General features: G+C 37.6%; 1 protein-coding gene across 5 annotated transcripts in view; it reads right to left on the bottom strand.

Annotated features, from left to right (window-relative positions):
* Window positions 1-11806, bottom strand: part of snx19b (sorting nexin 19b) — a 29034-nt gene extending 17228 nt beyond the window's left edge. For 4 of the 5 annotated variants that reach the window (XR_010914648.1, XM_067507438.1, XM_067507439.1 and 1 more), the window contains exons 1-11: window positions 11725-11806; window positions 10464-10745; window positions 10105-10299; window positions 8352-9575; window positions 7223-7421; window positions 6674-6774; window positions 6445-6564; window positions 5682-5806; window positions 4977-5070; window positions 4630-4789; window positions 974-1109 (exon numbers count right to left, since the gene is read on the bottom strand). Coding sequence is in view for 4 of the 5 variants with exons in the window: in XM_067507438.1 (XP_067363539.1) it covers window positions 974-1109; window positions 4630-4789; window positions 4977-5070; window positions 5682-5806; window positions 6445-6564; window positions 6674-6774; window positions 7223-7421; window positions 8352-9575; window positions 10105-10299; window positions 10464-10727 (2618 nt within the window). In the remaining variant the exon portion in view is untranslated. The remainder of the gene's footprint in view (window positions 1-973; window positions 1110-4629; window positions 4790-4976; window positions 5071-5681; window positions 5807-6444; window positions 6565-6673; window positions 6775-7222; window positions 7422-8351; window positions 9576-10104; window positions 10300-10463; window positions 10746-11724) is intronic. The other variant, XM_067507441.1, reaches the window with a different exon arrangement.
* Window positions 11807-13468: the final 1662 nt, after the last annotated feature.

Genomic DNA, 13468 nt, shown 5'->3' with positions numbered 1-13468 from the left:
CATTACACTGAAATGTCAGACAGTCTCTAATTCCGCTCTTCCATCATAATATTCTGATTTTGAAATTAAATTAACTGTAACAGTAACAGAAACACTGTATCCCACCCATTTCATGCAATGACTGACCAGCTGGAAAAGGGTGAGAAAATATGCACAATTTCAATAATTTAATTTTAACACAAGTACTTCTGGTAACTTTGGCTGCCATTCCAACTCAGATAACAAACAGACCTATTACAGTACAACAAAACTATGGAGCTGATGTACGACCATTTAACACTAGTGTGCAAATCAAAAAGCTATGATGAGCTCAGTTTTCATTGCTTAATTAATTTCATTATTACTTTCATTAGTACAAGCTAAAGGTCTGTCAGCTAAATATTACCTTATTGCAGTTGTATAGTACCACTAGCTAACATGCTAGCATTTAGAATATTTTGATTACTTGTTTTAGTAAATGATTATATTAATTGTTTCCACACTTGCTTGGCACTGTGTACACAATGATTTTGGATTACACATTGCTTACTGTCATGCACATATGAAATGTATGCAGAGTTTCATGTTCAGTTATGTTTTATGTCGACTAGCGTATGTTTGCACTTGACCCCCAGTGGTGTAATTCATGTAAATGTGTTATAAAGTGTGACAGCTGATGAGATAAAGGGATTCCTGGCAATCACCATCACTGGAGCAACTTTGTTGCAGAGGCTATATTATGCATAATTTCAAGCTGACGTTTTTATTCTAGGGCTCTACTGAAATACTTTTCAAGGGTTGGCATTCAAGCCTTAATATAGATACCCACCGTGACAACAGTAAAGCTACAGCTGAAAATACAGAAAAGCAAAATATGGCCTCTTCAAGATGTCTAAACCTCTAGTCTACAGTTGAAGATTCACTGTTATGTATAATAATTGATCATGATTTTGCCAAACATTTAATTTTGTTGCATCCAACAACTACATGTCACCTGTTAATGAGAGTCCCAAACAGCAGCTTGATGGTCTTCTGAATATTTTCAGTGCACAGCCAGCTCCACTGTTCCTTCATGAGCAGACACAGGATGTTCAGAACCACCTCATCCAGCCCTGTCTCAGATGCTGTGTCTACAACATGCAGGACACACACACATTAAAAACACAACTTTCTATGACATACTACAAGAGACATGCAATGAAAATCTATTAAAAGCACATTGCAGTAAGGGCAGCTCTGACAGAAAGACATTTAAATGTAAAAAAAAAAAAAAAACAGCCAAACATTATGTTTTCTAATTATAGATTTTTTCTGTCTGCATCTGATGAACATGTTGGTCAGCAGTCACATAAGTACTTTACACCATTTATCAACATTGCCCTCATGTGGTCAGATGCTGGTGGTTCCACAGAATGCGTCTGTTTATTTTTTTTCTGCAACTCTATAGTTTTTCATGTTTTACTACTGAACAGCTGCATGTTTTATGTTTTTTTCCACCCAAATGCTTCTTCTTTAATCACTTCATTTAGAATGTTATATTGGTTACGTATATATTTAAGAGTGACAAAACACAAAATACCATGATGGCATCAGAAATCAACTGGCCACAAAAAACCCTCTAAAGATCAATAATTAATCACTTCTGTGTTGTCTTTATATCTCAGATGTTTACAGCTTAATCCTTTTCACAAATTTGACTGGAACAGATCATAAGTTGTTCTCCAATAACAACACTACCAAGTCTACAAAGGAAGAGTGTTTGTTACTGAAATGATTGACTTTATGTAAGAGTTCTCGTTAAAATTATATTTAGATTTATTGTGAATGTAAATGATGGATTTTCTCTTTATTTGGAATTGAAATATCACAGAGTTTACAGCAGCATATTATTTTACTCTAGAAACCACCTATCTGGAGTCTGAATTCATTTTATTTGAAACTTTCTTATTATACTTATATTTTACGAAACATGTTTTGACTTTCAGTTTCACTTTTCATGTTTACTCCTGTTTGCCCATTCTCCCAAACTGTGTCTTCCTATGAGGAATTATAGAACATTTAAACCTCAATGTACAACCCCAATTTCAAAGAACTTGGGATAATGTGTAAAACCTAAATAAAAACAGAATGAAATAATTTGCAAATCTTATCAACCCATATTTTATTCACAATATAACATAAATAACATATCAGATGTTGAAAATATTAGCTGGTTTTGAATTTGATGGCAGCAACACATCTCAAAGAAGTTTGAACAGGCGCAACAAAAGTCTGGAAAAGTAAATTCCGCAAAACAAAAACAAATGGAGGAGCATTTGACAACTAATTGTGGTAATTAGCAAACGCTCAGTAATATAACTTGGTTTAAAGGGAACATTACAGGCATAATTCTCGACTGGACTTCATTGCATGGGCTCAGTAACACTTCCTGAAATCACTATCTGTGAACACGGTTCACTGTGCAATCCACAAATGTTAGTTAAAGCTGTCACATGCAAAGTAGAAGCCATTTGTGAAAAGGATCCAGAAATGCTACACTGTTCTCTGGGCCAAAGCCAATTTAAAATGGTCTTAAAATGGAAAACTCAGATTAATCAAAAATTTATATTCCAAAATAAGTTTTGGAAACCATGGATACTGTGTCCTGCGGACTAAAGAGGGACCATTCAGGTTGTAATCAGCTTTTGATGGTTCAAAAGCCTGTATTTCTGATGGTATGGGAGTGCATTAGTACCTATGGCGTGGGCCGCTTGCACATCTGGAAAGGCAGCATCAATGCTGAAAAGTACATAGAGGTTTTAGAGCAACATATGCTCCCATCCAGACAACGTCTCTTACATGGAAGCCCTTGCATATTTCAGCAAGACAATGCTAAACCACATACTGCATCCACCACAACAGCCTGGCTTCACAGGAGAAGAGTCCGGGTGCTGAACTGGCCTATTTGCAGTCCAGACCTTTCACTAATAGAAGACAATTTGGTGCACCATAAAACAAAAGATCCGACAACAAAGGCCCATGACTGTTGAGCAGCTAGAACCTGCATCAGACAAGAATTGGACAGCAATCCTCGAGCAACTGGTCTCCCCACTTCCCAGCCATTTACAGAGAGTTGTTAAAAGAAGAAGGAATGCTACACAATTGTCACCCTGTTCTGTTTGAGATATGTTGCTGCCATTAAATTCAAAATGAGCTAAAATCTTCTATGAAATGATAAAATGTCCTAATGTCTTAGTTTAGTTTCTGTTCTATTGTGAATAAAATATGGGTTGATGAGATTTGCAAATCATTGCATTCTGTTTTTATTTAGGTTTCACACATCGTCCCAACTTATTTGGAATTTGGTTGTATTGACACAATTGACTTTCTACTTTTTACAAACACCCAATAAATTTTTACACGTGTAAATTAAAATTATTTAGCCCAATAATACCATCATTGTTTTGTCTCTTTGGCCAACCATTTAAACTTTCCAATGAAATTAATCAGTGACTGTAATATGGAAGAGCTTACTTTACACCGGATGGTCCTGCTTTAATTATGGAGAAATACTGAATGGAAAGTGGAGGAGTGAAACTTACAAAATAGGAAGTTAGACAGTGAGCTAACCAGAGACATGGGAAAATGAAAGCAGAAAACAGAGTGACTCAGACAAGCAGACATGATGAGTTCACACATTTGCAGGGTTTTTCCTAGCTCAAAATTAGTTTGTGCGCGTGATCATGGGAACACAGACACAGGCAGTGCTTTGCATTGGCTCAAGCAAACCCTTTTAACAACATATTTTAGAAAAGAAATTTCAATAAATACATGGCATTTAAACACCTTTTAAGACTTTCCAGGGGGTTTAAATAAACCAAATACAGGTTTCAATAAACTTGCACTTGGTAGATGAAAGTAACAGAAATATCCATTCATGAAAGAATTGTTATGTTATCTCACATCACATCATGCCTGGATGATTAGCAGACTGAACAAAAAATCTGTAGATGTGCAAAGATTTCAGTGGCAGGCTTATTAATGTTCTCAAACTGCCGCTATAACTTGAACATAAGATCATATTGAATGGAATTTATCCTCAAATATACAGTATACACAGTAAAAATAAATATACTGTCCACTACATAGCACAAGAACATATATAAGTGTTAATGAAATAAGTGTATACATATTAATAGCCTACTGAGTTTCAAACTTATTTACCAACATCAATACAATTATTTGACTGTACTTGAATTTGTTGGACTGAGGTTATGGATTCATACAACTATGTTGCTGGTCCCAAGCTCGGTAGAAATTGGGGAGGGTAAAACGTGCGGAATCAACATGCAGACAAATGATGCACTGTGGTGATCCTGAAGTCATGGGATAAGGCGATTTGACCAAAATAAAACAAAACTTGTAGGAGCTTGAGTATTCAGATGAAAAAAGAAAAACAGAGAGCTACTAGCATGGAGGAATAATTTGGTGCTCCAGACAGCTATCCAGCTATAAGTTCATACAATTTAAAAAAGCAAATAGTATGTTGTTGAGCATGTGCAGTAGCCTCTACCCACCACAGACTATGAAAGTGATTGCACTTCCTGAACTTGACATCAATCCAAGTGAATAGGGGTAAAGTATTACTGTTTCCACTTGCCCCACACTTACCAAGTTCTTGACTTTGACTTCCGCTCAAACTGTCATCCAGACAACCTCTAGATTCTCCGATTGCTGGACTGTCCACAAAGTCTGTCTCAGCTCTCGTTGCCAGTTTTTCTTGTTCAGTGATAAAAGCTTGCAAATCTTCCAAAGACATCCCATTAAACATCTTTGAGAATAGGAGAAGATTAAAAGAGAATAAAGTAATGAAGTCAGCTCTGTGACTAAGACTTGATGAGCAGCAAACAAAAAAAATATTTTTTTTGTGCACGTATGGATAAAATCCGCTTACATTAGTGATTAATGTGGATTAGAACCAATGATAAATATTGCTAGGGCAAATGTAGGTTACTTACTGTGCTATTTTGCTCCAAACTGAACAAAACCGGAGGTCTTATGTCTGAGCCATTCATAAACGTAACGTTTTTACTGGAGAACTTCAGACGAGACCTACAAGTGCATAAAGAAATCTATAGACTTATACAAACAATCCAACAATAACTTTACTTGGCATTCCGAACATTGAATTATGTCAACTGGACTCGCTACCTATACTTGCAATAAAAATTGAAGAAGCTGTTTGGATAAGTAGCAAAACGTTTCTAACCAAGAAGAAAGAAGTACAGTTGACATGATTCAATCTTCGGATAACCAAACCTGGATGACCGATAATCTTCACCAACATAATACATAGAATTAAAACATCCATCATGCACCCATCACGCTGCTCCCTCACCTATGAGTATAGTCAGAAGGATTAGTCCTTATATAACTTACAATCACATTTCTTTCCTAAGACTGCACTTATTTTCTGTAGTAACGCAATTCCCAGAGTGCTGGAAAGAAAAATATTCATTTAAAGCTGTGATTGTTACAATTTTCATACTATTGTCTTTTGCAATGGCTTCTGTTAAAGCTTACCCACTGGAGTTCTTAGTAAATTTTAACTTAAGTTGCTCAATTACTGCTCCCCTACAAGCCAGAATAAAACTGTTCTTGCTGTTACCAGATTAAAAAAACAAAGCTGACCAGGCTGACAAACAAATCATGAGCAATCATACTTGCTCTTCTTGTCGACATTCATCTTCCATCCATCAGTTTCTGGGTCATTGTCCTCTGTGGGGCTCTGTAGTTCTGAACGAGGAAATGCTGTTTTCAGGGTGTCAACGATGGCATTCACCACTATCTACATAAACAAATATACATGTTTACTGCATTTCAAATCAACTATGAATCCAACAGGGGCTTAGACATACAATGCTTCGCCCAACAATGGACAAGTTGTGTAATGTTTAAAAAAACACCTGGTGAAATATCTGGTTACTAATGAGGTTAATTGGCAACAAGTCAGTGTCATGATTGGGTATAAAGTAAGAATTAAAGAATTTCACCATCCACTGTACATATTATCATTTAAACAAAAATAGGCAAGGGAAGAGGCCATAAACTTATACTGAATGGCTGTGATTTTTGGGTCATCATGCAGCACTGCATTCAAAACAGATGAAGTAGTACAAATTGCTGCATAGGCTTAAGGAATACCTCTGAAAACCACGCAGTTTGTCTCTGCATCAACAATTTTAAGTTAAAACTCACCCATGCAAAGAAACAGCCATATAAAAATAAGATCCAGAAAGTGTCAATAATTTTCACAATACATTTTTTCCTGTGCTGTCCCTTGTCCAGCAACATTACCACCAGCAGGTTATGTTAATTCTATTTAGACTATATTAACTAGAATATCTTTGTAATTAGTAATCACAGTGCTAATCATGAAGTAATATATTATTTAACTGTGGCTAATGACAAATTCAGAAAACAAACCTTGTCTATGCGTGACACAATGAAAGGTTTCTTGACAAAGGCAATTCTGGCATCTGTGTTGAGAGCCAGAAACTCCTGCATCTCTTCACTATTAGCTATTTCAGGAATGGCACAGAGTTGCTAAAAAAAAAGTGGACAGAGTGTTAGCATACATCCTTAAAGATCAACACTATTTAAAATGTTAAAAAGTAAAATAACAAATAATGTAAAAACATATTAATCCACAAACCTTCAAAAAAGTCTCCAGCAATCCTTTCCGGGCCTCTATCTTATCACTGTCCATGTTTCCAAACGGCATGTCTGGAAAGACTTTCTTTGGACCTTTCACACCTAAAACACAGTTATATTAAAAGAAGATACTAAATGTAAATCATCCTGGATCTTCTAAGCAATGTTCAAGTGTTAAAAAACAGATTGAAGTGTGTATTTAGGCTCACTCAGTAATGTTTCTAATTTAGACTGATGCTAACTAGGACACAGTACACACTGCAACATAAAGATGAGTGAAATAGTGTGCACCCCCATACACCAAAATGGCAAAAACAGTAAAACACAGAACATTAGAAATGTTTTGCTTTTTTGTCTTTTTATAAACTCCTAGCCTAATTTTGTTACTTCTGATAGTGAGGAACATTTGTAATAGTTGAATGTCCATTAAATATTATGTTAGTAAAAATACATTCTTTGTTTCACTTATTTTGCCATTTCAATGTATGAGGATGCAAAGTTTTAAATACACAACATATGTGTTAACTGACACAAAATTCCGCTGTTCTACCTTTGACAAGCTTCCGTAGTTCTGTTTTTTCTTCCAATCGTGTTTGCAGGTTAAGGAACTCGCTGTATCTTCTGTTGACCGTGTGATAGGCTACCTGCTGCATGGGAGATGGATTCTCCCAGCTGGTCTGTAAAATTTCAGCATCCTCAGAGCCTGGCTGGATGTTGCCTGGGTTTTCACAACCCATTGCTGTCTCGTACTGAAAACCAATTCAATTAACTGTAAGGCTTGCCATATATTGTTGAATCCTATCATAATTTGTATTGTGTGCAACACACAAAAACCTGCAAATGCAGAAAACACAACCACAAAGAGAAAGGCAGTAGCAAAGCAGAGCCAATACAGGTATCTGAGTTATGCCATCATGCCACTAGATTTTCAGTTGAGTCCGGATGACTGACTCTGTAAAAAATAAAGCACGATGGGAACTAAGAAAGTGTTGAGAGCAGTGAAGCAGAGCAGAGATGCAAGCTAGCCATTTAATCTAAAGAAAGGATGGAACTATATTGCCCACTCAAACGTTTAAAAGATGAACTTTTTTTTTTTTTGTCCTCTTGGCTTATCCCTTGAGTTCAGGGTCGCCACAGCGGATCATTGTCCGCATGTTGCTTTGGCACAGTTTTTGCCCTTCCTGACACAACCCTCCCAATTTTTACCAGGCTTGGACCGGCATTGCACAGCTGGGGATGGGAACGGGCTGTTAGGGGTTCAGTGTCTTGCCCAGAGACACTTCGACATATAGCCAGAACCGGGGATCGAACCACTGACCCTGTCTTTGGTCAGTGGCCTTTACCAACTGAGCTACAGTTGAACATAGATGAACATACATATCCATAACTAGCACAGACAGAGATTTGTCGTCACAGACAGACAAAAAGTCCAAGCGAGAAACAGGGGAATGGCCAAAAAACAACTAAACAATGTAAATACTATGCCACCCATGTGCTCATGCACAAGAAACATGCAAATTGGGGACCACTACTAGTAGTCCAAAAGTTCACAGATTTCCATAAACAGTATTATTTAAATTTTTCTTGCTGAAGGGTGGCACTTCAGGCTCACACATGAGCACAATAGAATGATTAGCTTGACAAATCATGTAAGCGGCTGGATCAAGTCATGTACTTACTTTGATGGTGTAGAGTGTGTAGGGGTGTGAGCCTGTGCCTCTGTGTTCCTTAGCAGTGATGGTACCAGTGATGCGGAGGTTCTGGATGATGACTGGTCCATCAGGGCTGCTGAGGGGCTCAAAACTGAATGATGGCATTGGTGAAGAAACCTGTAACCCTGGGCTGACTACAATCAGCTCATCTGAGTTCCCTAACCCAGTCTGGTCTACATGCAGACCAAGGTCTTTGTTTGGGTACACTGATGATGAACTGCCCTCTCTCTCTGGATCCAGGTTGATGCTGGAAGTCCCCTCTGTTGCCCCAGCTAATGACAAGCCACTGCTGTTGGGATGTTCTACTGGTTCTAAATTCACTAAAACTTTAGGGCAAGAGCTATCCTTTGGACAGGGGCAAACTTTTTCCAAGTTCAGACCATTGTTGTTTTCAGCAGATGTGGTGCAGTCTTTCTGTCTGTCACAGAGACCCTCCCCTTGGCCTATCATGACCAGGGAATCAATAGAGTTCTGTTTATAATCAGTGCAAGGAGAATCCAGGTCAGAGTCACTTTCCTGGTAAAATGAGTTTGATTTGTTTGCTTTCATGTAATTCTTCAAAAAAGGTTGAGTTACTTCATCTTCACCGTTGCTCTGAGGACAGTGCGCCTCCTTGGAATCAAATACATAAGCAGCAAGCTCAGTTGTCTCTTTCTCAGGGATTATTTCAGTCTCTGCTCTTTTTGGTGGGGCATCAGTATTATTCTGGGGTACTGGTGTCGTGTCTTGTTGAAGAGCAATCTCTGATTCATTATGTGGTGGTGTCAGTGGTGCTGAAGAAGTCAATTGTTCTGTCACATCTGGCTCTTGTTTGGTGAAGTTGCCAAATATTTCAATCATGAGGAGGTTTAAGCAGTCAGGGTCAGAGAGCTTTGCAATAAGAGGTAGAAAGACATTGCAAGTAATAAGCTTTCCCACAACAAAACGTCCTGTGCGGGTCTCCAAGTGTGGCGATGGGACTAAAACATGCAGCAACAAATCTACAACTGCTCCAGTGTAGTTGAGTTCCAGGTTATCACTGGCCATGGCCAGATGAGGTGTGGTAACACTAGAATAGGCTTTCCATAATGCTTCGCTCTCGCAAGTCCACTTTACTCTAAGTGCTGTCTGTTGCTCCATCACCAGTTCTTTGGCTCTGATGTAGTCTTGAAGGTGGCAGCCAATAAGATTCAAAATCCTCTGTGTCAGCTCCTACAGGGAAAAAGTCTTTTATGTAAAGTCAATTTAAATGTAATGTAAACAAACATTTTGACAGTAACATCTTTCGAACTATAAGTATCTTCTTTTTTGCACATCTGCCTATATACAAAATTGATAACACATTTAATCCTTGTATAACACCAGTCAGTAAAGTTCATTGGAATATCAATCCGATATTTGAAAACCCATCCCCTGTTATAGTGCACAGTGATATATTTGAAAAAAACAACTGCATATCTAAAGGATAGTTCCATTCTTTTAATGCCTATGAATAAACTAGTGAGTAGCTTACTGTACTTTACAAGTAACAAATTTGAGTAATATGTATTTATAGGTTATCCTTTTTACCAGAAGTAGCTAGGTGGTGGGTGGGTGGGTAGGTGTTTCACTGAAACACTTATTCAAACTAAAAGACACCTTTTCCAATTTCCATTACATTTAGGCTGTCAGGGTATGGCAGACACAAACATATGTAAATGCGCTGCAACACTACAAAACTGAGGTCTTTGAATCATATTACCTTCCTATCTACTTGTCTTCCCCGCATTTTCAGCTCCATAGCCATAGAGATCATGGCCTCTTGAACATCTGTTTCAAAAGCTCTCTCAGAGGACACAGTGGAGTACCAGGAAGTGACAAAGTCCCTAATGATTTTTCGCACTGTGTTGTGGATCTCCTGGTCCAAGCGATGCTCATCCTCCACAGAGCGTGGAATCTGAAATTCAGTAAGGACAAAATTAATGTAAATACAACACTGGAACAAGGTATGTGCTCCTTTTTACCAAAACCATTTAATAAATCAGATCATGTTAGTCCAGTAAAACGCAAATAAAATATTTTTGTTAATACAAAACTAACCACAGGAAACTATACATTTACCTGCTCAAATGTAATAAATCTCTCCAGGTGAACAACATTGTTGGATTCCAGGACTGCTTGAGAGCCAAGCCAACCACCAAGCACCACCAGCAAGCTGGTAAACACACACAGCAGCCAGATATTGACCAGCAGATGAAACAGCACCAGCCATGCCAAAACTACACCAAAGCCCAATAAGCTCCTTTTTCCCAAAACCTCAGTCATGGAAGTGCAGGGTTTAGTATCTGGCTTGACAACCTCAGGAAGACTGCGGAGATCACACATGCTGGAGCAAAATCATTCCTTGAAAAACAAAATCAATGCAGATTACAGCTTAGGGTCAAAACAAACTACAAAGCAGTGTTAGTGATAGAAACATTGAAAAAGCTGCAAAATAGGGCCAGAGACAGAAATGAACTTCTGGGCCCGTACTGACCTAATTTTCCTCCAAACTCTTTTGTATATATTGTAGTGCTTATTAAACACGGCTTACTTTTAATATTCTGAGGCTAGCCTATAAACAACTAATTTAGCTGATAATTTTTAGAGGTCACATTAGTAAAGCACAGCTACTAAAAATGGGTTGCACGTGTTTACCATGAATGTATTAGAGTTTAATGATTACTCGCCTAATATTTGCACAGACCTTGTTCCGGTGTTATTAGCTGATCCGTATATATCGATTTTAATAACGTTAGCATCAACCGGCAAATATAGTCCAGATACAAACCGTTGTCGGCTCTTTAAAGACAACGCGAAACCAAACCTCGCTTAATTGTTTATGCCTACGCAATTGGGTTAAAATGTTTACTCCATTAACGTTAGACTCAACAACTTTCTATACAAATTATACGACATTTCAACATTAGAATAACAGCGTAATAAGCAACAAGACCGTCTAGGTCTGAATTATTATCGTTAACTAATGACGTTAGGAGCGGAGGACGACCAGATATTAAAAGCTGAGGGGACACACGTCGAAATATTAGAAACAAAATACCTCCTTGATGTATTGCTTATATGCCGAAAAGAAGGCAAGGTGCTATTGTTTTATGGGAAGAATGCAAAAATGTCCAGCATTTTGTGATAATTTGCTGATATGCAAACAAACCATAAATTACAATCTTTTGGGCTGGAAGTCCGCAGCGTAGCTTTAGGCTTTCATTTAGCTAGCTAAATACCACTTCATCTAAATCCTGCACTGTATAATATGTTAGTGTCGCACTTTTGAAGATAAAACCAAGCTATTTTACTAAATAAACGACAAAAACATTTTACATACACGAGCTATCATCGCTTAAACTGGGAGATCTTGTGAGCTTCTTCATAACCATTCTGTTTTGCTTACTTCCGGTATCATGACGTAGGTTCACATGAGAACGACCCAACGCAGGGTCACTGTTTCTGAGATGCAAAAATACGGATTGATATATAAAGTAGACAGACGAATGATGACCTAATTTTCCTAAAAATACTGCTGTACATACTGTAAATACTGCGTGCTGTTTAATACTACTTTGTTATGAATATCACTTTTTACTGACATCATGCTGGTGTAGTGGTGTCACCTCACATCTATAAGTTCGAATCCCTGACGGCCTGTTGTTGCATTCCCATGTGGAGTTTGCATGTTTTCACAGTGCGCTTGTGTTGTAAAGTGCTTTATAAATAAAAAGTATTATTGTTATTATTGTGTGGGTTTCCTCCAGATACTCCAGTTTCCTCTTCCTCTAGGTTAAGTTGTGACTCTAAAATGCCTTCTTCTTCTTTTCCTTTCGGCTGTTCCCTTTCAGGAGTCGCCACAGCGTATCATGTGCCTCCATCTAACCCTGTCCTCTGCATCCTCTTCTCTCACACCAAGGAGTTTGAATGGTTGTCTATCTGTGTATGTCTCTCTGTGTTAACCCTGAGTTCTATATGCAGTTACTTTGGCTTCTGTCAGGTTTAACACATTATCTGCTGTCTCATTTGTACGATTTGTTATAATTACTCTGTATTGTGCTTGTGAATTTAATTCCCACCTCCCAAACAAACACAGATGAAACATGCTAAAATGCTAAAAGATACATTTCTGACCACTTGGCTGGAGTGCAACAATCTTTAAACATAATGCTGACATACAGTACATTAAAACATTGATATATGAGTAAACACTGACTTATACTTACACATACTGAACATATAACTGTCCACCTAACAAATACATTCTTCCATTTTTATTTAGCTCTGCTTTGTTCAAACTTCCACTGAACAAGTCACAACTGTCTTCCAGCCACTTCTACTTTGTCTGCCTTTCTTCAAAATGTATAATGTGAATGTTCAAATCCTTTTCAAGGCTAGCTACTGTACTTTTGTAAAAAAAAAGTTTCAGTAATGTTTTTCAACACTTAGACTCCAATTTAAACTGTAACATTTTACATTTCAATTTGAGACAGCAATATTTTTGAGGTTTTAGCCACAATTCACCTGTTTCCAGCGATTTCTACTTTTTTATACCATTCTTTAAACGTTATAATGGTAATTTTCAATTCTTCTTTAACTTCAACTGCTTTTGCACACTTTCACCGACAACACAATTCCAATAATGCCTTTCAGCTCTTATAACTTCCAATTCCAACTAAGAAATGATACCTTTTAGTTTGTTTGAGCAATGTATTTGAAGTTTCTGCCACTTTCAGTGGTCCTTAGAGCAGCATTTCAGCACTGAACCATTCACAGTGCACTTTCTTCCAGAAATGCTCATTAGTTCAGTGACCTGGGTGTTTTATCTTATACTTCTAAAAATCTGTAATGAAATTATCTGACCCACAACAACGCTGTATTCAACTATGCATTATCTGTATAATGCCAGACAGTTTAGTTCACTGACTCGAAAAAGAATAAAAATTTGCTATTTTGCGTTACATGGGTAATATGTAGCAAAATGCAGCTTAAAGTCTGAATGCAATTTTAAATTTGACTTAAGCATTTTTTGACCACACTGAATGAGCAATTTCAGGTCAGGTATTGAAATGACTGAATATAGA

Source organism: Channa argus, chromosome 6 (genome assembly GCF_033026475.1).
Source record: "Channa argus isolate prfri chromosome 6, Channa argus male v1.0, whole genome shotgun sequence".
Lineage (NCBI taxonomy): Eukaryota > Metazoa > Chordata > Actinopteri > Anabantiformes > Channidae > Channa > Channa argus.
This window is presented reverse-complemented; position numbering and strand designations above follow the sequence as displayed.